Below are 26,399 nucleotides of genomic sequence, written 5' to 3'. Positions count from 1 at the left end.
CTAAAGCTTTGGTATTGGTTCCCACAGGTAAGGATGAAGCCGTGGACTGGATACACCAATGTAGGAGAAAACAGAATTTATGTTTACCTGATAAATTTCTTTCTCCTACGGTGTATCGGGTCCACGGCCAACCCTGGCATTTGGTCAGGTTTAAATTTATTTTTCCAAACTACAGTCACCACTGCACCCTATGGTTCTCCTTTTTCTCCTAACCGTCGGTCGAATGACTGGGGGGGCGGAGCCTAAGGGGAGCTATATGGACAGCTCTGCTGTGTGTTCTCTTTGCCACTTCCTGGGGGAATGAGAATATCCCACAGGTAAGGATGAAGCCGTGGACTGAATACACCGTAGGAGAAAGAAATTTATCAGGTAAACATAAATTCTGTTTTTCAAATAGCCTAGGGTATCTACTTTTCAAAAATATATGGTTTGATGGAGGTAAATTACATTGGCCGGTTTCAGAAATGTCCCAAATAGGACATGGGTACATGATGACAGATGTGAAAATTTCAAGCTGGAAAACTGGAATGCGTCCCTAAAATAAGGCCTTTTAGCCCCCAGATAACCCGACACACTTATACATGGGTGGTATCACTGTACTCAGGAGATGTTGCTGAACACATATTTGGGGTGTTATTTGGCAGTATCCTTTAACGTTCTCAGTACATGTATTCTTAAATTGCTAGTTTGTCAAAAAAATCACCACTTATTTTTTTTCTTTCCAAACTTTGGCATTGATTGGTGGTAAAATGGTTGCATGAATAGAGTCAAAGTACCCCAAGGTAAATACCATAGGTTGTATTCTTTTTAAATATATACATGTGAAGGGTTATTCAGGGATTCCTGACAGATATCAGTGTTCCAATGTAACAGTGAAATATGTCAGGAAGATTAGGGTCTTGGTGAGGTGTCCTAGGAGCTCCTGTGTTTTTAGTCAGCACTTAGCAACCTTTTTAATGTAGCAGATTAATTCTTCAATATTATGATCATGCTTTTGATGATATTATATTATTGGAATTAGAGTCTTATTAACATTACCTATTTGTGTCACTGATCTGTTAACCTGGGTCTTGTAAGCAGCTAACCATAAACGCTGTAATATACCTAAGGATATCTTAGTAGCAGAAACCACTGATTATTAGCGGAACATTAAAACCAATGAAGCCGTAATTACTCATAACCAGATATCTCCTAAGATATAGGCTGTATTTTTACCTCTAAGACTGAAGTGTGAGGTTAAATATATCACTACTCTAGTGTTTAGTATAACACCATACAGCCTGGTGAACACAAACGGTTGTAACCTAATTAAACTAAACTTGGAAAAACTCTACTTAGAATGTATTGATATACTGTATAGATTGTTGTAGATTATACTAAATGTAACTATTGATATTAATCAATCTACGATCATCTACATTTCTGACTATTACACAATATCAACCATTCTAAATTTTGATGGAAAAGGCTATAAAGTAACATAAGTACTGATAACAAATTACATTATAAATTTGGAAATTAATCTTTATGTGCTATTATGACAAATGCAGAATAAAACTTCTTTTATAACAATTGTACTTTCATCCCGATATTAGTCCCAGATTATTAATTTATCCAAACAGCTGCGACTTAATATCGCTAATATAACTTTTAGGGATAGTAATAGACCTTACAAGTGTTGCTTAACCTCTTAAAACTGCAGGACACCTATAGAGATTTATAACCTTGTTTCTCTTGTAAGGTGTATCCAGTCCACGGATCATCCATTACTTGTGGGATATTCTCCTTCCCAACAGGAAGCTGCAAAAGGATCACCCACAGCAGAGCTGTCTATATAGCTCCTCCCCTAACTGCCACCTCCAGTCATTCTCTTGCAGCTCTCGACAAGGGAAGTAGCTAGAGATATGTGGTGATTTAGTGTAGTTTATCTTCAATCAAAAGTTTATTTTTAAATGGTACCGGCGTTGTACTGTTTTTACCTCAGGCAGAAATTAGAAGAAGAGTTTTGCCTGAGGTTTTTGATGATCTTAGCAGGTTGTAACTAAGATCCATTGCTGTTCTCACACATAACTGAAGAGTATGGGAAAACTTCAGCTGGGAGAACGGCTGGCAGAACTAACTGCCCTGAGGTATGTTCAGTATATTTTATATACGACTGGCATCATGCTTGCAGTAAAGGGTAATATTCATGTTACTTGCTCTTATGGCTTAGTATGTTAAACGTTTACAAGATTTATAAGAACATTTTTTACTAAGGGTGATAAATATTTATTTGAGGGCCTAGTTTTCCACATGGCTGTTATTTTACTCTTAGGAGTAGTTTTTAAGGCCCTCTGACTTTGAGTGCACGGTGGGAGGGGCCTATTTTCACGCTCTAATTGCGCAGTTATTTTGACATTCTGAGACATCCAGCTTCCCTGAAGGAGTCCCCTGACATATTGGACCTCTGTAAAGGGTTTTTGTGACTACAAAAGTCGTTTTATGGGAAGGTAGGAGCCACAGTAGAGCTGTGGCAGTTTTCTTGTGACTGTTATAACGGTTTACAGTTTTTTTGCTTTGTTTTTGAGCCTGAGGGGTTAATCATCCATTTGCAAGTGGGTGCAATGCTATTTTAGTCTAGTATATACACTGTAAAAATTTTGTAGAGTTTACTGCTTTTTTCACTGTTTTGCAGTTTTTGTGTTTGTTTCTTTCCCTTAAAGGCACAGTACCGTTTTTTATATTCTGCTTTTTCACATTAATTAAAGTGTTTTCAAAGCTTGCTGGTCTCATTACTAGTCTGTTAAACATGTCTGACATAGAGGAAACTCCTTGTTCATTATGTTTAGAAGCCATTGTGGAACCCTTTCTTAGAATGTGTACCAAATGCACTGATCTTACTATAAGTTATAAAGACCATATTCTGGCTTTAAAAGATTTATCACCAGAGGAAATTGACAAGGGGGAAGTTATGCAAGATGGAGATTATTCGAACCATCCTACCTATGAACTAGGAGGGTCAATATATGACTACGTGTACTTAAAGGATGCTTATCTTAACATTCCGATACACAGAGATCATCATCGGTTTCTCAGGTTCGCCTTCCTAGACAGGCATTACCAGTTTGTGGCTCTTCCCTTTGAGTTAGCTACGGCACCAAGAATCTTTATGAAGGTTCTGGGGTCACTCCTGGCGGTCCTAAGGCCGCGGGGTATAGCAGTAGCCCCTTACCTAGACGACATTCTGATACAGGCGTCAAATTTTCAAATCGCCAGGTCCCATACGGACATTGTTTTGGCATTCCTGAGGTTTCATGGGTGGAAAGTGAACGAAGAAAAGAGTTCTCTATCTCCTCTCACAAGAGTTTCCTTCCTAGGAACTCTAATAGATTCTGTAGAAATGAAGATTTACCTGACAGAGGCCAGGTTGTCAAAACTTCTAAATTCCTGCCGTGTTCTTTATTCTACTTCTCGCCCTTCACTGGCTCAGTGTATAGAAGTAATTGGCTTAATGGTAGCGGCAATGGACATAGTGCCGTTTGCCCACCTACATCTCAGACCGCTGCAACTCTGCATGCTCAGTCAGTGGAATGGGGATTACACAGATTTGTCCCCTCTACTAAATCTGGATTAAGAGACCAGGGATTCTCTTCTCTGGTGGCTATTTCGGGTCAATCTGTCCAAGGGTATGATTGGACAATAGTAACGATAGATGCCAGCCTTTTGGGCTGGGGTGCAGTCTGGAACTCCCTGAAGGCTCAGGGCTCATGGACTCAGGAGGAGGCACTTCTTCCGATAAACATTCTGGAACTAAGAGCGATATTCAATGCTCTTCAGGCTTGGCCTCAGCTTGCTGCGGTCAGGTTCATCAGATTTCAGTCGGACAATATAACGACTGTAGCCTACATAAACCATCAAGGGGGAACAAGGAGTTCCCTAGCAATGTTGGAGGTTTTAAAAAAGAATTCTATGGGCAGAGGTTCTCTCTTGCCTTCTATCAGCTATCCATATCCCAGGAGTAGAGTACTGGGAGGCGGATTTTCTAAGTCGACAGACTTTTCATCCGGGGGAGTGGGAACTCCATCCGGAGGTGTTTGCGCAGTTGATTCAACTTTGGGGCAAACCAGAACTGGATCTCATGGCATCTCGTCAGAACGCCAAGCTTCCTTGTTACGGATCCAGGTCCAGGGATCCCAAGGCAGCACTGATAGATGCTCTAGCAGCGCCTTGGTCCTTCAACCTGGCTTATGTGTTTCCACCGTTAACTCTGCTCCCTCGTCTGATTGCCAAGATCAAGCAGGAGAGAGCTTCAGTGATTTTGATAGCACCTGCGTGGCCACGCAGGACTTGGTATGCAGATCTGGTGGACATGTCATCCTTTCCACCATGGACTCTGCCGCTGAGACAGGACCTTCTACTTCAGGGTCCTTTCAACCATCCAAATCTAATTTCTCTGTGTCTGACTGCTTGGAGATTGAACGCTTGATTTTATCAAAGCGTGGTTTCTCAGAGTCGGTCATTGATACCTTAATACAGGCGCGAAAGCCTGTCACTAGGAAAATCTATCATAAGATATGGTGTAAATATCTTCATTGGTGTGAATCCAAGGGTTACTCATGGAGTAAAGTCAGGATTCCTAGGATATTATCCTTTCCCCAAGAAGGATTGGAGAAGGGATTGTCAGCTAGTTCCTTAAAGGGACAGATTTCTGCTCTGTCTATTCTTTTGCACAAACGTCTGGCTGAGGTTCCAGATGTTCAAGCGTTCTGTCAGGCTTTGGTTAGAATCAAACCTGTGTTTAAACCTGTTGCTCCGCCATGGAGTTTAAATTTAGTTCTTAAAGTTCTTCAAGGGGTTCCGTTTGAACCTTTGCATTCCATAGATATTAAAGCTCTTATCTTGGAAAGTTCTGTTTTTAGTAGCTATCTCCTCGGCTCAAAGAGTTTCGGAGTTATCTCCTTTACAATGTGATTCCCCTTATCTCGTTTTCCATGCAGATAAGGTAGTGTTACATACCAAACCTGGTTTTCTACCTAAGGTGGTATCTAATAAGAATATCAATCAGGAGATTGTTGTTCCTGCACTGTGTCCTAATCCTTCTTCAAAGAAGGAACATCTATTACACAATCTTGACGTGGTTCATGCTTTAAAGTTTTATTTACAAGCTACTAAAGATTTTCGTCAAACATCTGCATTGTTTGTTGTCTACTCTGGACAGAGGAGAGGCCAAAAGGCTTCGGCAACTTCTCTTTCTTTTTGGCTAAGAAGTATAATCCACTTATCTTATGAGACTGCTGGCCAGCAGCCTCCTGAAAGAATTACAGCTCATTCTACTAGAGCGGTAGCTTCCACATGGGCTTTTAAGAATGAGGTTTCTGTTGAACAGATTTGTAAGGCGACGACTTGGTCTTCGCTTCATACTTTTTCTAAATTCTACAAATTTGATACTTTTGCTTCTTCAGAGGCTATTTTTGGGAGAAAGGTCTTACAGGCAGTGGTGCCTTCTGTTTAAGCGTCTGCCTTGTCCCTCCCTTCATCCGTGTCCTATAGCTTTGGTATTGGTATCCCACAAGTAATGGATGATCCGTGGACTGGATACACCTTACAAGAGAAAACAAAATTTATGCTTACCTGATAAATTTATTTCACTTGTGGTGTATCCAGTCCACGGCCCGCCCTGTGATTTTAAGGCAGGTGTTTTTTATTTATTTTTAAAATAATCAGAATCAGAATTTTCCTACCTTAATTCCAATTGGCTGATAGAATCCTATCAGCCAATCGGAATTTGACGGACGCCATCTTGGATGACGTCATTTAAAGGAACCGTCATTCGGCGAGTAGGCGTCGGGAGAAGAGGATGTTCCGCGTCGGCTGGAAGATGATGGCTCCGGAAGAAAGAAGATTGAAGATGCCGTTGATAGAAGACTTCAGCCGGATCATGGACCTCTTCAGCTCCCGCTTGGATGAAGACTTCAGCCGGATCATGGACATCTTCAGCCCCCGCTTGGGCTTGGATCAAGACATCGGAGGAGCTCTTCTGGATCGATCGGTGAACCTGGTATGGTGAAGATAAGGTAGGAAGATCTTCAGGGGCTTAGTGTTAGGTTTATTTAAGGGGGGTTTGGGTTAGATTAGGGGTATGTGGGTGGTGGCTTGTAATGTTGGGGGGGTATTGTATGTGTTTTTTTTACAGGCAAAAGAGCTGAATTCTTTGGGGCATGCCCCGCAAAGGGCCCTGTTCAGGGCTGGTAAGGTAAAAGAGCTTTGAACTTTTGTAATTTAGAATAGGTTAGGGCATTTTTTTATTTTGGGAGGCTTTGTTATTTTATTAGGGGGCTTAGAGTAGGTGTAATTAGTTTAAAATTGTTGTAATATTTTTCTGATGTTTGTAAATATTTTTTTATTTTTTTGTAACTTAGTTCTTTTTTATTTTTTGTACTTTAGTTAGTTTATTTCATTGTATTTATTTGTAGATATTGTATTTAATTAATGTATTGATAGTGTAGTGTTAGGTTTAATTGTAGGTAATTGTAGGTATTTTATTTAATTAATTTATTGATAGTGTAGTGTTAGGTTTAATTGTAACTTAGGTTAGGATTTATTTTACAGGTAATTTTGTAATTATTTTAACTATTTTAGCTATTTAATAGTTCTTAACTATTTAATAGCTATTGTACCTGGTTAAAATAAATACAAAGTTACCTGTAAAATAAATATAAATCCTAAAATAGCTATAATATAATTATAATTTATATTGTAGCTATATTAGGATTTATTTTACAGGTAAGTATTTAGCTTTAAATAGGAATAATTTATTTAATAAGAGTTAATTTATTTCGTTAGATTTAAATTATATTTAACTTAGGGGGGTGTTAGTGTTAGGGTTAGACTTAGCTTTAGGGGTTAATACATTTATTAGAATAGCGGTGAGCTCCAGTCGGCAGATTAGGGGTTAATGTTTGAAGTTTGGTGTCGGCGATGTTAGGGAGGGCAGATTAGGGGTTAATACTATTTATTATAAGGTTAGTGAGGCGGATTAGGGGTTAATAACTTTATTATAATAGCGGTGCGGTCCGCTCGGCAGATTAGGGGTTAATAAGTGTAGGCAGGTGGAGGCGACATTGTGGGGGGCAGATTAGGGGTTAATAAATATAATATAGGGGTCGGCGGTGTTAGGGGCAGCAGATTAGGGGTACATAACTATAATGTATGTTGCGGCGGTTTACGGAGCGGCAGATTAGGGGTTAAAAATAATATGCAGGGGTCAGCGATAGCGGGGGCGGCAGATTAGGGGTTAATAAGTGTAAGGTTAGGGGTGTTTAGACTCGGGGTACATGTTAGGGTGTTAGGTGCAGACGTAGGAAGTGTTTCCCCATAGCAAACAATGGGGCTGCGTTAGGAGCTGAACGCGGCTTTTTTGCAGGTGTTAGGTTTTTTTTCAGCTCAAACAGCCCCATTGTTTTCTATGGGGGAATCGTGCACGAGCACGTTTTTGAAGCTGGCCACGTCCGTAAGCACCGCTGGTATCGAGAGTTGAAGTTGCGTTAAATATGCTCTACGCTCCTTTTTTGGAGCCTAACGCAGCCATTCTGTGAACTCTCAATACCAGCGGTATTTAAAAGGTGCGGCCAGAAAAAAGCCAGCGTTAGCTACGCACCCCTTTGGCCGCAGAACTCTAAATCTAGGCGCTAGATTTTAGACAAAAGCAGCAATTTTTGTATCCTTATTCAGGCCCCACTGTGCATACGTTTTGAGTGTATATATCCATTTAAGTTCTCTTTGATCTAACTCTTTAGATATTTGACCCCCTCTCCATTGCACCTTAACTTTCTCTATTCCCAGCCATAGAAAATTCTCTCTCTTAAAAAATTGACAATTGTTACAATGAACCGGTATACCATGATCTTCATGTTCTTTATCTATTTTATTAAAGTGTTCTAATATCCTTGTCTTAAGGAACCTTGAAGTTTGTCCTAAGTACTGACTTTTACACCCACATTGTAGCAGGTATATAACCTTTTTGGTTTTACATGTTATAAACTTTTATTTCATAAACCTTTCCTGTAACTGAAGAGGAAAATGTTTTATTTGTCCTTTTAGTGTAGTTACATCCCTTGCATCTCCCACATGTATAGAAGCCCACTAAATCATTAATTTGCATCGTTTTTTTGGGTGCCATCCATTTTTATCATGGAAGGTGCTAATTTTTGTTTTAAATTATGACCCTTTCTGAATATTATTGTAGGTTTTGTTTGTATGTTGGGACCCAAAAATTCATCATCTCTAATTATGTGCCAGAGTTTCTCTATGATTTATTTAATAGCGAAATGTTCAGTATTGAAAGTTGTTACAAATCTTTGGAAATTGGACATAGGATTGTTCCTCTTTGTTTGGCTCAGGAGATTGGATCGTTCTCTCCATCTTAAATCCAATCTCTCTTATTCTTGGAGAAGGACTATAAAAATCACACATTAGAACCTTTGTTTAAGCATAATTGATTGGCTGTCATAATCATCTAGATGGCTGCAGTTTCTGTGGATTCTTGGGAACTGGCCCTTAGGTACTGCTTTCAGCTAGTTAGGATGATGGCAACTGTCATGTTTTATGTATGTGTTGGTATCACGTTCTTTAAAGAAAGTTTTACGGTGTATCATGTTGTCCTTAACATATAGTGTCAAGTCTAAAAAATGTATTGTGCAGGTGTTATATTCAGGGGCGAAGACAATGGACATGTTGTTATTATTGAGTTTTTCAACAAAAAGGTTGAGGTTAGATTCGCTATAAAAATGACAAAACAAAGGGCTGCCTCATGTGTGGCATCATCAAATAAGAACAAAGCCACAGATAAAAGCCAAATGAGTAGTCACAAGGCTATGGAGCACACCTATGTGCTTGTAGGAACAGTCTGCAGATTTTATCAGGTGTGACAGCTCACCCACAAAGGATAGCAGTCATTTACTGCAGTAAAAAGATGAAACACAGGAATAGCACCAAATTGTGCAGATCACTAAGGATATGATATTAGTATAACACAAGTGAAGAGTGGGCACTCACATATTGGATGAGCACACCTATGTGCTTGTAGGAACAAGCTGGCATATTTAGATATGGTGTGTCAGCTCACCACCAGGGAACTTTTCCTCAATGTGCAGTATCCAAGTATGCCAACCTCCTGTTTGCTAGGCTCCCCTTCAGACAGGTTCAGGTAGGTAAAATCACTCACAAGAGTATTTTTATAAAATAAAAATACTATTTATTAAAAACAGATTAAAATGCATTTACAGAAGAGTGAAAAAGGGAATACAATCTTGCCTCCTATAGATGCAACGCGTTTCTCAGCATACAAGCCGTTTCCTCAGGCATAATATTTACCTTGCTTCTACCCTGCTTTTTATATCTACTGCCTAATGCCAACTTACATTTTCCTCCCTGTCCTAAGGGCGTGTTCCCTTAATTGATATCACTTACACCTGACAGTTTCAGTGTTTAATTGCATAGGTGTCAAACTTGTGTGTTAACATCAAATAAGCATATAAAATGAAACTCTGTGTAACAATTCATGTACACCTAAAAAGACTGACCAACAGTTTATAAATATGTTAGACAATATAACCATGAATATAAAATGCCTTCATTCGCATTCATATCACATAATGTATAACATGTTCATAAAGGTTTTCCTATTATGCACAATTCATCTTTAGTAACATGCTTTAATTACTACCCTTTTTGTGTCTATTTTTTCCATCTATTTTTTCCAAATTCATGACAAATATATATCCCCAATATTTTTTGAAAAAAGATCCGATAGTTGGTCTGAGTTGCTCACATTTGTCTTCGGCTTAACAATAAGTGAATACAATTTCCTATGAATCGTCAATAAGATTCTTATGTACAATTTCTATTCTACAGACTATCATGTGTTTGTAATTCCTAGGGATCATCAAAGATTTTCTCCTTATTGCGGTTATCTTCAGACAATCCAAATAAGTTGTGTTTAGTGTATTAAATCCGTGTTTCACATACACGCTATGTTGATTGGCCCGTAGTAAAAATTTCTTAACCTATTGGATTGGAGTTGTGTTACGCTCTACTGACAGCGGACTGAACCTACCTATCAACTGACCTCTACCAAGAGCCAACTTGATGTGTGAATCAAGATGACGTGTCGCATCCTACTGGGTAAAACCCTCCATAATTGGCTAGAGTATCAATACGTCACCACTACGTTCAGAGCAACCAAAACATCCAAACCTCCAACAGTAACGATATGTTGTCACTCAATAATATCTACTGCATATCAAATTCTCTCAAATTTAGACCCCATCTAACCATATGACCAATTATCACAAATAATGTCATCTGTCGCCAAGTTTTACAGGATGCCCCTATGCTTTCCAACAACACCCGCCACGTTGTATATACTGTATTAAATTCACAATCATGGCTATAGGGTGCGATGCCAGTAAAGTGATGCTAGAGGTATTTCACAGAGTGGTCTCTCTTTATCTAATGGCTATTATGTCAAAATGGTCAGGAGTAGTTACTTATCATGTCTATACTTATCTATACCTTATTGGATATCTAAGTATGCCTTAATGTTTCAAGTAGCGACCGATAAAAATTATGCTAAAAGCTGCTGTGGTTTAAATGTCAGAATAACAAAACAGGAATTAAAATACTAAAGTGCATACTAAACTACTGTGTAATCAAATGGAATATCCAGATATACCCCAATATTTGATGTAGCAACAAATATTGCAACTTTTTATTCTGACTCTAATATATGTGTCAAAATTATATTATAGGTGAAACATCTATAAGACATCTAAATCAATAGTAATGTACAAATAAAAACTATTATATATATGTCCAGGAAAATATGTGCCTAACATATTTGTGATCAAATCTGAGTACTTATACTAAGGTAAATATTTACATTGATACAAGTGTATCCTAATGTGCTCTGTAAGATGAATCCATTCTTAGAAACAGTATAGAAAATAAAAATCTAAAAGTAGTTTATCGCAGAGCACCCACGCTCAGAGACTTGCGCCAAGCAAAGTGGTAATATCAAAGAAAAAGAATATACATAACCCGAGTCGCTATGCCAATAAAGAAAGAACAGGAACATATAGATGCAATAAAGCCAGATGTCACATGTGCAAACACATTACACATGGTAGTTAAACCATAAGATGTTACACTACAGGAGAAACTATCACCATAAAAAATTGAATTGACTGTGGCACCTGTTATGTGGTTTATGTGCTGACATTCAAATGCGGCCTTCAATATTTGGGCCGCACGTGCCGGAATATTCAAACTAGGTGGAGCGAACATTGGAGAAATATTAAAACTTGCTCCATGAAACATAATATTTCAAGACATAGTACTGTCCAACACAATGGTGATCACCAAACATATCGAATTACCCCTCTGGAATATATTGCCCCCAGGGTGGGCGTCAATAGATATACTCGCTTACACCAGAGGGAAACATATTGGATTTACAAATTCCAAACATTGTTTCCATCTGGCCTAAATGAAGTAATAGACTTAGCTGCTTTTTGACCATGTTTTTAATAGAAATAGGTGTTACTCAGTCACTTAGAATAGTTTCAAGCACTATTTTTTTTAAGAAGTTGTATCCTTTATATACATTTGTCATGTATCAGAATATTAAATATTTAGTATACACTTTATAATAAAGTTTTGATTATGGACACATATTATTGTTAGACAGATATTAAATCTGTATTCATCTTACAGAGCACATTAGGATACACTTGTATCAATGTAAATATTCACCTTAGTATAAGTACTCACACAGGCCCATTTATCAAGCTCCGTACGTCTTCAGACTCGCCAGAAACACAACTTATGAAGCAGCGGTCTAAAGACCGCTGCTCCATAACCCTGTCCGCCTGCTCTGAACAGGCGGACAGGAATCGCCGGACATCAACCCGATCGAATACGATCGGGTTGATTGACAGCTCCCTGCTGGCGGCCGATTGGCCGCGAGTCAGCAGGGGGCGGCGTTGCACCAGCAGCTCTTGTGAGCTGCTGGTGCAATGTTAAATGCGGAGAGCGTATTGTTCTCCGCATTTAGCGAGGTCTTGCGGACCTGATCCGCAGTGTCGGATCAGGTCCGCAAGCCCTTTGATAAATGGGCCTGATAGATTTGATCACATATTTTCCTGGTATATATTATAGTTTTTATTTGTACATTACTATTGATTTAGATGTCTTATAGATGTTTCACCTATAATATAATTTTGACACATATATTGGAGTCATAATAAAAAGTTGCAATATTTGTTGCTACATCAAATATTGGGGTATATCTGGATATTCCATTTGATTACACAGTAGTTTAGTATGCACTTTAGTATTTTAATTCCTGTTTTGTTATTCTGACATTTAAACCACAGCAGCTTTTAGCATAATATTTATCGGTCGCTACTTGAGACATTAAGGCGTACTTAGATATCCAGTAAGGTATAGATAAGTATAGCCATGATAAGTAACTACTCCTGACCATTTTGACATAATAGCCATTAGATAAAGAGTCCACTCTGTGATATACCTCTAGCATCACTTTACTGGCATCGCACCCTATAGCCATGATTGTGAATTTAATACAGTATATACAATGTGGCGGGTATTGTTGGAAAGCATAGGGGCATCCTGTAAAACTTGGCGACAGATGACATTATTTGTGATAATTGGTCATATGGTTAGATGGGGTCTAAATTTGAGAGAATTTGATATGCAGTAGATATTATTGAGTGACAACATATCGTTACTGTTTGAGGTTTGGATGTTTTGGTTGCTCTGAACTTAGTGGTGACGTATTGATACTCTAGCCAATTATGGAAGATTTTACCCGGTAGGATGTGACACGTCATCTTGATTCACACATCAAGTTGGCTCTTGGTAGAGGTCCGTTGATGGGTAGGTTCAGTCCGCTGTCAGTACAGCGTAACACACCTCCAATCCAATAGGTTAAGAATTTTTTACTACGGGCCAATCAACACAGTGTGTATGTGAAACACGGATTTAATACACTAAACACAACTTATTTGGATTGTCTGAAGATAACCGCAATAAGGAGAAAACAATCTTCGACGATCCCTAGGAATTACAAACACATGATAGTCTGTAGAATAGAAATCGCACATAAGAATCTTATTGACGATTCATAGGAAATTGTATTCACTTATTGTTAAGCCGAAGACAAATGTGAGCAACTCAGACCTACTATCGGATCTTTTTTCAAAAAATATTGGGGATATATATTATATATCATGAATTTGGAAAAAATAGACACAAAAAGGGTAGTAATTAAAGCATGTTACTAACGATGAATTGTGCATAATAGGAAAACCTTTATGAACATGTTAGACAATATAACCATGAATATAAAATGCCTTCATTCGCATTCATATCACATAATGTATAACATATTTATAAACTGTGTAACAATTCATATACACCTAAAAAGACTGACCAACAGAGTTTCATTTTATATGCTTATTTGATGTTAAGCACAATCACCAAGTAGAAAAAGGAGAACAGAGTGATAATTCCGCTTTAATAGTTAATGTCAAATGTCAATAACTCTCGTTGGCAACCGAGTGACTGAACCCTAAAACCCCATTACAAGCAATCGGCATGCAGAAGGAACATATCCACTGTGACACTCAAATGAGGCAGCACTATTCTGTGCATTCAGCAACGCTAGAGACAATCGGAAAACTGGGATGTACAGCTCACAGCCAGACTCATCTATCCCCGGTGGTTCCTCAGCTCTCTGTAGCAAGTGTCCGTAGGCTGCCTTCGGCATTGCGTGAAGTAATAAATCCGCTGGATGGTAGTACCTTGTGCTAGTGGCTGCACGCTTCTCCGAGGAACAGCGTCTCGGTCGGGGTCCTCCTCCGTAGCAGTGCGTGTGATGAGCAGCAAGGATGATCCAATGTACAGCAGCGGTTGAAGAGGTTGGGCAGTCACAGGGGCGGGTCTAACGGAGCTCTGTGCGGTAGCAAACCAGAAGACTGTAAGCAGGTACGTGAATAAAGAGTACTGGATGCTCCGTGAATATAAAAATTGAGTACTTTATTCAAAAGTTAAAAATAGTAGACATGGAGAGACAATCAAGTAGAAAAAAGTGCAGGCGCAGCACCAGGGCTTACGCGTTTGGGCTATAGAGCCGTAGTCATAGCATACAGGTTTGTGCCTAACAGGTAAATTTAAAACTTTAGCTTGATTATGATTGGTTAAAAGATCAATCAAAAACCCGCCTGCTGGGTGTTGTCTAAACAATTTAGCATAAATAAGCTCAAAGAACAGAGGAATAGGAGGGACCTTGCAGTAATGATTAGCAATCTATTCAAATATTATCATAAGCGATCAGAAACAGGACTATTGTACATAGCTAAAATAAAAGTGAAGCGGTAAACAAACCAAGACTTGCACTGTGCTAGACCTAGTAGAGTTGATAATACCATAAAGATAAATAAGTCTACCATCAACATAACAGAAACTGATCACCAAAACTAAATAAGGCAAATATGTATATACAGAAGAGATGCATATGTATACAGGATGCTCGCTATACAACAATAACCTAAAGCTGTATACAAAATGTTTGCGCACCAAATAAGTAAATGTATAGAAACAAAAAACAGAAAACAAAATACAAAAACAGTGTGACCAAAAAGTGAAAACAAATATCTACCCTACATATGTAATCAAATGTGTAAAAGTGGATCTAACTCGCACTGTAGGGCAACTATATCTAAAAAGAGTGTCTTGAGAAAGGGGGGCAAAACAAACACCCTGTAATGAAATATATAAAAGTGTTGAAAATATTTAGAATATTAATGAAAATATTATTAAAGAATGTTACCAATAGCTGGTAACTATTCCCAGAAGTTAATTAAATCATATTTGGAATTAAGTCCCTTAGGTATTCTGGTGTCAATTTTAAACATCCAGAACACCTCCCTCTTAGCTAGGAGTTGTTTTAGATCACCACCCCTGCTGGGTAGCATAACTTTTTCAATAATGCACCATCTGAAAGTGCTTAAGTTGTTGGCATGTTTGCCATTGAAATGCTTTACTAGGGGTGTTGTAGCTTTGCCTAGATTGAAAGAAGAGAGATGTTCTCTCACTCTGGAGTTCATATCCCTAGAAGTGAAACCTACATATTGTAGATGACATTGTGTGCAGGAGATTAGATATATAACATTGCTGGTGGTGCAGTTGAGGCACGACTTGATATCAAAAGATTGGCCAGTGACGTATGAAGCAAAGGTTTTAGTAACCTGGACATAGTCACAGGGTTTGCACCGTCTACTGCCACATTTATACATCCCGCAGTGTCTCAACCACGAACTGTGGTCACTTTCTGTCTTTTTGAGTTCTGTTGGTGCCAGAATGCCCCCCAGGGTGGTACTTTTCCTATAGGAACATCTCAATCCCTGGTCAACAATGTTCACAAGTTTATCGTCCGCAGCCAGGAGAGAAAAGTGTTTCTTTACTATCCTGCAGACTTTGTCATACCGTGCACTAAATTGTGTCACAAAATAAACTCCTTGTGATGTCTTAGGAGTAATAACTCCAGGTTTGTCTTGTAAAAGAACGTGTTTGTCAGTATGCTCAAGCAACCTCCTGGCTCTTACTACATCATGAGAAGGATAGCCTCTTTCTCTCAGCCTCTCTGCAAAAAGATTTGCCTCCCTTTCATAAGTATCTTTATTTGAGCAATTTCTCTTCAACCTTGTGAATTGCCCTTTGGCAACGGCAAATCTCATTTGTTTTGGATGGCTACTGTTGCCGTACAACAGGGTATTACCCGAAATTGGTTTTCGGTATACACTCATCGAGACACAGCTCCCGTGTATGCCTGTTAGGGTCAAATCCAAATAGTTGATATGAGTGCTATGTAGCTCAAAAGTAAAACTTAAGTTTAAATCATTGGAATTGAGAAAGTTAAGAAAGTGAGGCACATCTGATAAGTCACCTGACCATACTAGGAGGAGGTCGTCAATATACCTCCTATAGAGTTTGATGTCCTTTTTGAAGGGGTTACTATCCCCAAAGATGCGGCACAGCTCCCACCAACCCAAGTACAGGTTGGCATATGAGGGAGCAAACTTTGCTCCCATAGCTGTGCCGCATCTCTGGAGATAGAAATCCCCCTCAAACTTGAAAAAGTTATGAGTGAGAAGAAACTCAATCACCATAACCACATATGACTGAAACTCGGGAGAAAAGTCGCTGTATCCTTGAAGGAAAAAAGAAATACGTATGTATCCACTCCAGAAAATGCATTAGTAGTAAGACCAAAAGAGATTGTCTCACAGGTACAACCAGTTCCCTCTACTAGCCAGTATATAGCACCGCATTTTCTAACCATCCCCCCTAATGGAATTACTACTAATGCCAACTTGGCCCCCAGCGATCTAGAACAGGTTTTTCCACAGGCCCTAGATCAAACACACAATGGGGGACACACACAAACGGGTCAAGGCAGGTATCCACTCAGGGGCAACAAACCCCAGAAAAAGTACAAATAACTAATAATGTCATAAACCTTTCTTCAGTTATACTCACACCACAACAACATTCTGTCTTAGCTCTAGGCTTTTCCCCTACTAGCAATTTCAATATTTTCCAAACCCTTATTGACGTCAACCGTCTAATCAGATGTCAGTAGTATGCACACTTTGCAGGAAAAGCCACTAGACATTCCATCTCCTGTCCCTAATAACATTCGAGACTTTGAAGAGATGTGTGATGTGATTATTTTACAGTCCTTAGCCAAAGAGTTTTCCACAGACAGGGGCACCATCAATAAAGATATCACACTGACAGAAAAGTCTAACTTTTATCCCATCTTGAGCAGGGGCCATATTTTAGAAACTTACCAACATAGAATTGAGACTGACCTAATTAAACTTCATCAAGAGACTAACAAAGACAAACAGAATCTTACTCTCAAACAGAAAGAGGCTATTGCTCAACTTAAGGGCAATAGCCAGATAGTGATACGAACCGCCGATAAGGGCGGGGCAGTGGTCGTAATGAATAGGGATGACTCTGTCACAGAGGCCAAACGACAATTACACAATACACGCGACTATGAAAAGCTTCCTAAAGACCCCACTAGTACTTTCAAACTTCAACTGAAACATATTTTGGATGATGGTAGGGAACAGGGATTCCTGGATGACAAAACTGTCAAATATCTGGATGTACAATTTCCCAGGACTCCCTGTTTCCACCATTTCCCAAAAGTACACAAAAGTACTGACAATGTACAGGGTCGGCCCATTGTGATTGGTATTGATTCCCTTTTGGAACAGCTCTCGCAATGGGTCGACTCCATCCTACAGCCCATGGTACTTACTCTAGTCTCGTATGTTCGAGACACCAAACATGTGATCAATATCCTGAATGGCTTTGAATGGAAAAAGGAATATGCTTGGCTTACGATAGACGCAGTTGCCCTCTATTCGTCTATACCCCACATGAAGGGCCTGCAGGCTATTTCTTTTTTCCTTCAAGGATACAGCGACTTTTCTCCCGAGTTTCAGTCATATGTGGTTATGGTGATTGAGTTTCTTCTCACTCATAACTTTTTCAAGTTTGAGGGGGATTTCTATCTCCAGAGATGCGGCACAGCTATGGGAGCAAAGTTTGCTCCCTCATATGCCAACCTGTATTTGGGTTGGTGGGAGCTGTGCTGCATCTTTGGGGATAGTAACCCCTTCAAAAAGGACATCAAACTCTATAGGAGGTATATTGACGACCTCCTCCTAGTATGGTCAGGTGACTTATCAGATGTGCCTCACTTTCTTAACTTTCTCAATTCCAACGATTTAAACTTAAGTTTTACTTTTGAGCTACATAGCACTCATATGAACTATTTGGATTTGACCCCAACAGGCATACACGGGAGCTGTGTCTCAATGAGTGTATACCGAAAACCAATTTCGGGTAATACCCTGTTGCACAGCAACAGTAGCCATCCAAAACAAATGAGATTTGCCATTGCCAAAGGGCAATTCACAAGGTTGAATAGAAATTGCTCAAATAAAGATACTTATGAAAGGGAGGCAAATCTTTTGGCAGAGAGGCTGAGAGAAAGAGGCTATCCTTCTCATGATGTAGTAAGAGCCAGGAGGTCGCTTGAGCATACTGACAGACAAGTTCTTTTACAAGACAAACCTGGAGTTATTACTCCTAAGACATCACAAGGAGTTTATTTTGTGACACAATTTAGTGCACAGTATGACAAAGTCTGCAGGATAGTAAAGAAACACTTTTCTCTCCTGGCTGCGGACGATAAACTTGTGAACATTGTTGACCAGGGATTGAGATGTTCCTATAGGAAAAGTACCACCCTGGGGGGCATTCTGGCACCAACAGAACTCAAAAAGACAGAAAGTGACCACAGTTTGTGGTTGAGACACTGCGGGATGTATAAATGTGGCAGTAGACGGTGCAAACCCTGTGACTATGTCCAGGTTACTAAAACCTTTGCTTCATACGTGACTGGCCAATCTTTTGATATCAAGTCGTGCCTCAACTGCACCACCAGCAATGTTATATATCTAATCTCCTGCACACAATGTCATCTACAATATGTAGGTCTCACTTCTAGGGATATGAACTCCAGAGTGAGAGATGATCTCTCTTCTTTCAATCTAGGCAAAGCTACAACACCCCTAGTAAAGCATTTCAATGGCAAACATGCCAACAACTTAAGCACTTTCAGATGGTGCATTATTGAAAAAGTTATGCTACCCAGCAGGGGTGGTGATCTAAACCAACTCCTAGCTAAGAGGGAGGTGTTCTGGATGTTTAAACTTGACACCAGAATACCTAAGGGGCTTAATTCCAAATATGATTTAATTAACTTCTGGGAATAGTTACCAGCTATTGGTAACATTCTTTAATAATATTTTCATTAATATTCTAAATATTTTCAACACTTTTATATATTTCATTACAGGGTGTTTGTTTTGCCCCCCTTTCTCAAGACACTCTTTTTAGATATAGTTGCCCTACAGTGCGAGTTAGATCCACTTTTACACATTTGATTACTTATGCAGGGTAGATATTTGTTTTCACTTTTTGGTCACACTGTTTTTGTATTTTGTTTTCTGTTTTTTGTTTCTATACATTTACTTATTTGGTGCGCAAACATTTTGTATACAGCTTTAGGTTATTGTTGTATAGCGAGCATCCTGTATACATATGCATCTCTTCTGTATATACATATTTGCCTTATTTAGTTTTGGTGATCAGTTTCTGTTATGTTGATGGTAGACTTATTTATCTTTATGGTATTATCAACTCTACTAGGTCTAGCACAGTGCAAGTCTTGGCTTGTTTACCACTTCACTTTTATTTTAGCTATGTACAATAGTCCTGTTTCTGATCGCTTATGATAATAATATTTGAATAGATTGCTAATCATTACTGCAAGGTCCCTCCTATTCCTCTGTTCTTTGAGCTTATTTATGCTAAATTGTTTAGACAACACCCAGCAGGCGGGTTTTTGATTGATCTTTTAACCAATCATAATCAAGCTAAAGTTTTAAATTTACCTGTTAGGCACAAACCTGTATTCTATGACTACGGCTCTATAGCCGAAACGCGTAAGCCCTGGTGCTGCGCCTGCACTTTTTTCTACTTGATTGTCTCTCCGTGTCTACTATTTTTAACTTTTGAATAAAGTACTCAATTTTTATATTCACGGAGCATCCAGTACTCTTTATTCACGTATTTGATGTTAACACACAAGTTTGACACCTATGTAATTAAACACTGAAACTGTCAGGTGTGAGTGATATCAATTAAGGGAACACGCCCTTAGGACAGGGAGGAAAATGTAAGTTGGCATTAGGCAGTAGATATAAAAAGCAGGGTAGAAGCAAGGTAAATATTATTATGCCTGAGGAAACGGCTTGTATGCCGACAAACGCGTTGCATCTATAGGGGGCAAGATTGTATTGCCCTTTTTTCACTCTTTTGTATATGCATTTTAATCTGTTTTTAATAAATAGTATTTTTATTTTATAAAAATATTCTTTTGAGTAATTTTACCTACCTGAACCTGTCTGAAGGGGAGCCTAGCAAACAGGAGGTTGCCATACTTGGATACTGCACATTGAGGAAAAGTTCCCTGGTGGTGAGCTGACACACCATATGTAAATATGCCAGCTTGTTCCTACTAGCACATAGGTGTGTTCATCCAATATGTGAGTACCCACTCTTCACTTGTGTTATACTAATATCATATCCTTAGTGATCTGCACAATTTGGTGCTTTTCCTGTGTTTCATCTTTTTACTGCAGTAAATGACTGATATCCTTTGTGGGTGAGCTGTCACACCTGATAAAATCTGCAGCCTGTTCCTATAAGCACATATGTGTGCTCCAGAGCCTTGTGAGTACCCATTTGGCTTTTATCTGTGGCTTTGTTCTTATTTGATGATACCACACATGAGGCGCCCCTTTGTTTTGTCATTTTTATAGCACTTCTGCACCATTGTTGGTGAGGAGGAGGCTGCCACCGTCTGGAAGAAATCTTACACCACAATTTGAATCTGAGCTTTTATTCAGCATTATCTCACATGCTTTATTGTTGGTTATTCAAACTGCATTTTTAACTTCATATTTTATTGAGGTCATTACAAGCTATTGATTAGCCCCCCCCCCTTTTTTTTGTTTAGATTGTATAGTTCGCATTTTTGTGATATTGAGGGGTGCTGCTATCTTTATCAGTAACATCATATATATAACATGTTATCTATTTCTGAAAGATCATCTAGGAGACTCTCTTATGAAAGCAATACCAATCAGGGATTATATGTACCACCTATAGATACATCTATAGAGGGGTTATTTACCACACTTGAGGGCCTTTTGAAAACTGAGGACAGACATTGGTGGGATTTAGACACCCTTAAAAAAATATAAAGAGAAAAAACTAATTCCAAGAGGATTAAGAGTACACAAGAATTGTTCTTTTAAAAATAATAATGACCTTTTGGAAAAATGGTTCTCTGTTTTAGATAATTGTTCCTTTCAATTAATTGACCTACTAATTCATCACAGAAAACAGTTAGTTGATGAAACTGCCAAAGAAATTGACTAAATTATCAAGTTCTTTCTGAATTTTAAGGGCCACTCAGAATATTCTAGATTGAATAGTCAGACAATCAAAGCATCTGATGATTTTCAGAGAGAGCTCATTGAAAGGAAAAATTCTAAATTGGCAAGGGATGAAGAAGATTACACTAAAGGGATTGTATACACCTACAATAGTAATAAGATATCTGAATCAGATAATACTGAAAATAAAGATTCTACTTGGACAACAGTACAAAAAAATAAAAATAAGAATAGATCTCATAATAGTGGGAATGTAAATCACTATCACCAAGTGGGGAATCAACAAAATAAACAGTATTTTACTGATTAAAGATCACATTTCAATTATGAAAGTAATGTTGTTTCCCACACTAGGAATAATAATTGGAGAACAAAAGGGTATCAATCTCACAATAGCAATAGAACACAGCACAGACACAATTACAATTGGAAACCTGTACACCAAGATAGGGATAACAGACAACAATTTAATTACAATCAATCATATGAATATAATTCTCCTACATATCAGAGATCTAATGAGAGAATAAATCGGGGATCAAATCAATCATATGAATATAATTATCCTACATATCAGAGATCTAATGAGAGAATAAATCAGGGATCAAATGGTAGAAATAATTGGGGATATCATGGTGACCATCACAATCACTGTGAAACCCCCTTACCAAATAGATCTCATCCACCATCTAATGATGGCAATAATTCATCAGATAGAGCATGTGAACCACAAAATATGCGTGAAGAGAGACCCTCCACCTTAGCTGGGAATAATTTTTTAGGGGACAGACCCCTGGCCCCACTATGGGACAAAACGAAACTAGCTCAAAATTACAAAAAAAAGATCCTTCCCAAACGAGGAAGAAGAGGGAGAGGGCACACCATTAAAAAAAAAGAAAATTTACAGAAATTAAAAGAAGATATTTTGTTTTTCCTAGGTAAATCTTCAATGTCCCTCATCAGCATTCTACCAAAAACTTCAATTTTGGGACCTTTACTGTGGCTGGGATAGAATCTCGAGGCATTTTTGAATTTATTCCTAGGATTGTCTGTCTGGGTGGGAGTAGGAGGATTATAAAGTGGTACCGGTTGTTTAGCATAAAACCTTTTAACAGTTACATTTCTTATAAATTGTTGTGCGTCAATAAATAATTGAAACGAATTGACCCACTTGGTTGGAATAAATTTAAGTCCCTTTGAAAGTATCGATTTCTCCTGTTCACTAATTTATTTAGTAGATAGATTAAAGACTCCATGAGTTGTTATCTCCTTTCTTTCATGTAATTGACAAGAGTCCCCATGAGCTAGTGACGTATGGGATATACAATCCTACCAGGAGGGGCAAAGTTTCCCAAACCTCAAATGCCTATAAATACACCCCTCACCACACCCACAATTCAGTTTTACAAACTTTACCTCCTATGGAGGTGGTGAAGTAAAGTTTGTGCTAAGATTTCTACGTTGAAATGCGCTTCTCAGCATTTTGAAGCCCCGATTCCTCTCAGAGTACAGTGAATGTCAGAGGGATGTGAAGGGAGTATCACCTATTGAATGCAATGATTTCCCTAACGGGGGTCTATTTCATAGGTTCTCTGTTATCGGTCGTAGAGATTCATCTCCTACCTCCCTTTTCAGATCGACAATATACTCTCATATACCATTACCTCTACTGATAACTGTTTCAGTACTGGTTTGGCTATCTGCTATATGTGGATGGGTGTCTTTCGGTAAGTATTTTTTTTATTACTTAAGACACCCCAGCTATGGTTTGGCACTTTATGCATTTATATAAAGTTCTAAATATATGTATTGTACTTATATTTGCCATGAGTCGGGTTCATGTATTTCCTTGTGCAGACTGTCAGTTTCATATTTAGGGAAAATAAACCTATTAAGAAATATTTTTCTTACCTGGGGTTTAGTCTTTTTTTCAATTGACTACTTTTTTTCTTACAAATTGTGGGAAGTACTAGGCCCGCGGGTGCGCCAAATGCTAGACTTTTTTGGTGCGAAAAGTACGTCCGTTGACGCAAGTTCGTCATTTCCGGCGTCGTAGTTGACGCCGAAGCCTTACACACGGTTGCGTCGATAGTGACACAAGTGTGTCATTTCCGGATATTGTTGGCGCAAAAAAATTTCAGTTACGTTGTGCCTCATACTTGGCGCCAAATTTTTTTATTAATTTAATACCCCATTGCTATTTGCCTCTTGCCTTTTTCTATGTCAGAGGGCTATGCTATTTGCATTTTTTTCCCATTCCTGAAACTGTCATATAAGGAAATTGACAAATTTTGCTTTATATGTTGTTTTTTATTTTACATTTTGCAAGATGTCTCAATCTGATCCTGCCTCAGAAGCATCTGTTGGAACTTTGCTGCCTGAAGTCGGTTCTACTAAAGCTAAGTGCATTATATTTCCGAATGTCATTGTATTGGTTATTATGATAAACTTTTACATGCAGATATTGTGTCCATCAGTAAATAGTACATTTCCTGTTGTTGTTCCTTCAACTTTTAATGTACATGTTATACCTATGAAATTTAAAGAATGTGTTACTGATTCTATTCAGAAGGCTTTGTCTGCTATTCTGCCTTATAATTAATATAAAGGTCTTTTAAAACTTCTCATAAGGTTGATGAAATTTCAAATGACTGACAACATAATGAATTATCCTCTTCTGATGAGGATCTATCTGATTCAGAAGATCTTTCCTCAGATATTGACACTAACAAATCTACTTATTTATTTAAAATTAAGTATTTTCCTTCTTTGTTAAAGAAGTGTTAATTATTTTGGATATCGTGGAAACTAGTCCTCTTGATATTAGAACTAGTACATTTTGTTTCTAAACCTCATGTGGTTACTCCAGAGGTTTTTCTCCAACATTGGTGTGTCCGGTCCACGGCGTCATCCTTACTTGTGGGAATATCTCTTCCCCAACAGGAAATGGCAAAGAGTCCCAGCAAAGCTGGCCATATAGTCCCTCCTAGGCTCCGCCCACCCCAGTCATTCTCTTTGCCGTTGCACAGGCAACATCTCCACGGAGATGGTTAAGAGTTTTTTGGTGTTTAAATGTAGTTTTTTATTCTTCTAAAAGTATTGACAGTACTGCCACCGATAATGAAATTGCCCAAGATGATTCCTCAGATGAGGGGAGTAAACATGATACTACATCATCTCCTACTGTGTCTACACCAGTTTTGCCCATGCAGGAGGCCCCTAGTACATCTAGCGCGCCAATGCTTATTACCATGCAACAATTGACGGCTGTAATGGATAACTCCATAGCAAATATTTTATCCAAAATGCCTACATATCAGAGAAAGCGCGATTGCTCTGTTTTAAACACTGAAGAGCAGGAGGGCGCTGATGATAATTGTTCTGTCATACCCTCACACCAATCTGAAGTGGCCATGAGGGAGGTTTTGTCAGATGGGGAAATTTCAGATTCAGGAAAAATTTCTCAACAAGCTGAACCTGATGTTGTGACATTTAAATTTAAATTAGAACATCTCCGCGCACTGCTTAAGGAGGTGTTATCTACTCTGGATGATTGTGACAACTTGGTCATTCCAGAGAAATTATGCAAGATGGACAAGTTCCTAGAGGTTCCGGTGCACCCCGACGCTTTTCCTATACCCAAGCGGGTGGCGGACATAGTGAATAAGGAGTGGGAAAAGCCCGGCATACCTTTTGTTCCCCCCCGTATATTTAAGAAATTATTTCCTATGGTCGACCCCAGAAAGGACTTATGGCAGACAGTCCCTAAGGTCGAGGGGGCAGTTTCTACTCTAAACAAGCGCACTACTATTCCTATCGAGGATAGTTGTGCTTTCAAAGATCCTATGGATAAAAAATTGGAGGGTTTGCTTAAAAAGATTTTTGTACAGCAAGGTTACCTTCTACAACCCATTTCGTGCATTGTTCCTGTCACTACAGCAGCGTGATTCTGGTTCGAGGAACTAGAAAAGTCGCTCAGTAGAGAGACTCAATATGAGGAGGTTATGGACAGAGTTCACGCACTTAAGTTGGCTAACTCTTTTATTTTAGATGCCGCTTTGCAATTAGCTAGATTAGCGGCGAAAAATTCAGGGTTTGCAATCGTGGCGCGCAGAGCGCTTTGGCTAAAGTCTTGGTCAGCGGATGTGTCATCCAAGACAAAATTGCTTAACATCCCTTTCAAAGGTAAAACTCTATTTGGACCAGAATTGAAAGAGATTATCTCAGACATCACTGGGGGAAAGGGCCACGCCCTTCCACAAGATAGGCCTTTCAAGGCCAAGAATAAGTCTAATTTTCGTTCATCGGTTCCACCATGGAAGCTACCTTTGAGACAGGACCTTGTTCAGGGTCCATTCGAACATCCAAATCTGGTCTCCCTCCAGCTGACGGCTTGGAGATTGAACGCTTGATTCTATCAAAGCGTGGGTTTTCAGATTCTGTGATAGATACTCTGGTTCAGGCCAGAAAACCAGTGACTAGAAAAATTTACCATAAAATATGGAAAAGATATATCTGTTGGTGTGAATTCAAGGGATTCCCATGGAATAAGATACAAATTCCTAAGATTCTTTCCTTTCTGCAGGAAGGTTTGGATAAAGGATTATCTGCGAGTTCTCTAAAAGGACAGATTTCTGCTTTATCTGTCTTACTACACAAACGACTGGCAGCTGTGCCAGATGTACAAGCATTTGTTCAGGCTCTGGTTAGAATCAAGCCTGTTTACAGACCTTTGACTCCTCCCTGGAGTCTAAATCTAGTTCTTTCAGTTCTTCAAGGGGTTCCGTTTGAACCTCTACATTCCATAGATATTAAGTTATTATCTTGGAAAGTCTTGTTTTTGGTTGCTATTTCTTCTGCTAGAAGAGTTTCAGAGTTATCTGCTCTGCAGTGTACTCCGCCCTATCTGGTGTTCCATTCAGATAAGGTTGTTTTGCGTACTAAGCCTGTTTTTCTTCCAAAGGTTGTTTCCAACAAGAATATTAACCAGGAGATAGTTGTACCTTCTTTGTGTCCGAATCCAGTTTCAAAGAAGGAACGTTTGCGACACAATTTAGATGTAGTCCGTGCTCTAAAATTCTACTTAGCAGCTACAAAAAAGTTCAGACAAACATCTTCTCTGTTTGTCGTCTATTCTGGTAAAAGGAGAGGTCAAAAAGCAACTTCTACCTCTCTTTCCTTTTGGCTTAAAAGCATCATCCGATTGGCTTATGAGACTGCCGGACGGCA

General features: G+C 38.8%; 1 protein-coding gene across 1 annotated transcript in view; it reads left to right on the top strand.

The window, feature by feature from the left end:
* Nucleotides 1-26,399, top strand: part of IFT80 (intraflagellar transport 80) — a 674,979-nt gene that overhangs the window by 186,989 nt on the left and 461,591 nt on the right. The window contains exon 6 of the mRNA XM_053711799.1: nucleotides 16,719-17,597. Coding sequence (XP_053567774.1) covers nucleotides 16,719-17,597 — 879 coding nt within the window. The remainder of the gene's footprint in view (nucleotides 1-16,718; nucleotides 17,598-26,399) is intronic.

Source organism: Bombina bombina, chromosome 4, assembly GCF_027579735.1.
Source record: "Bombina bombina isolate aBomBom1 chromosome 4, aBomBom1.pri, whole genome shotgun sequence".
Classification (NCBI taxonomy): Eukaryota; Metazoa; Chordata; class Amphibia; order Anura; family Bombinatoridae; genus Bombina; species Bombina bombina.
This window is presented reverse-complemented; position numbering and strand designations above follow the sequence as displayed.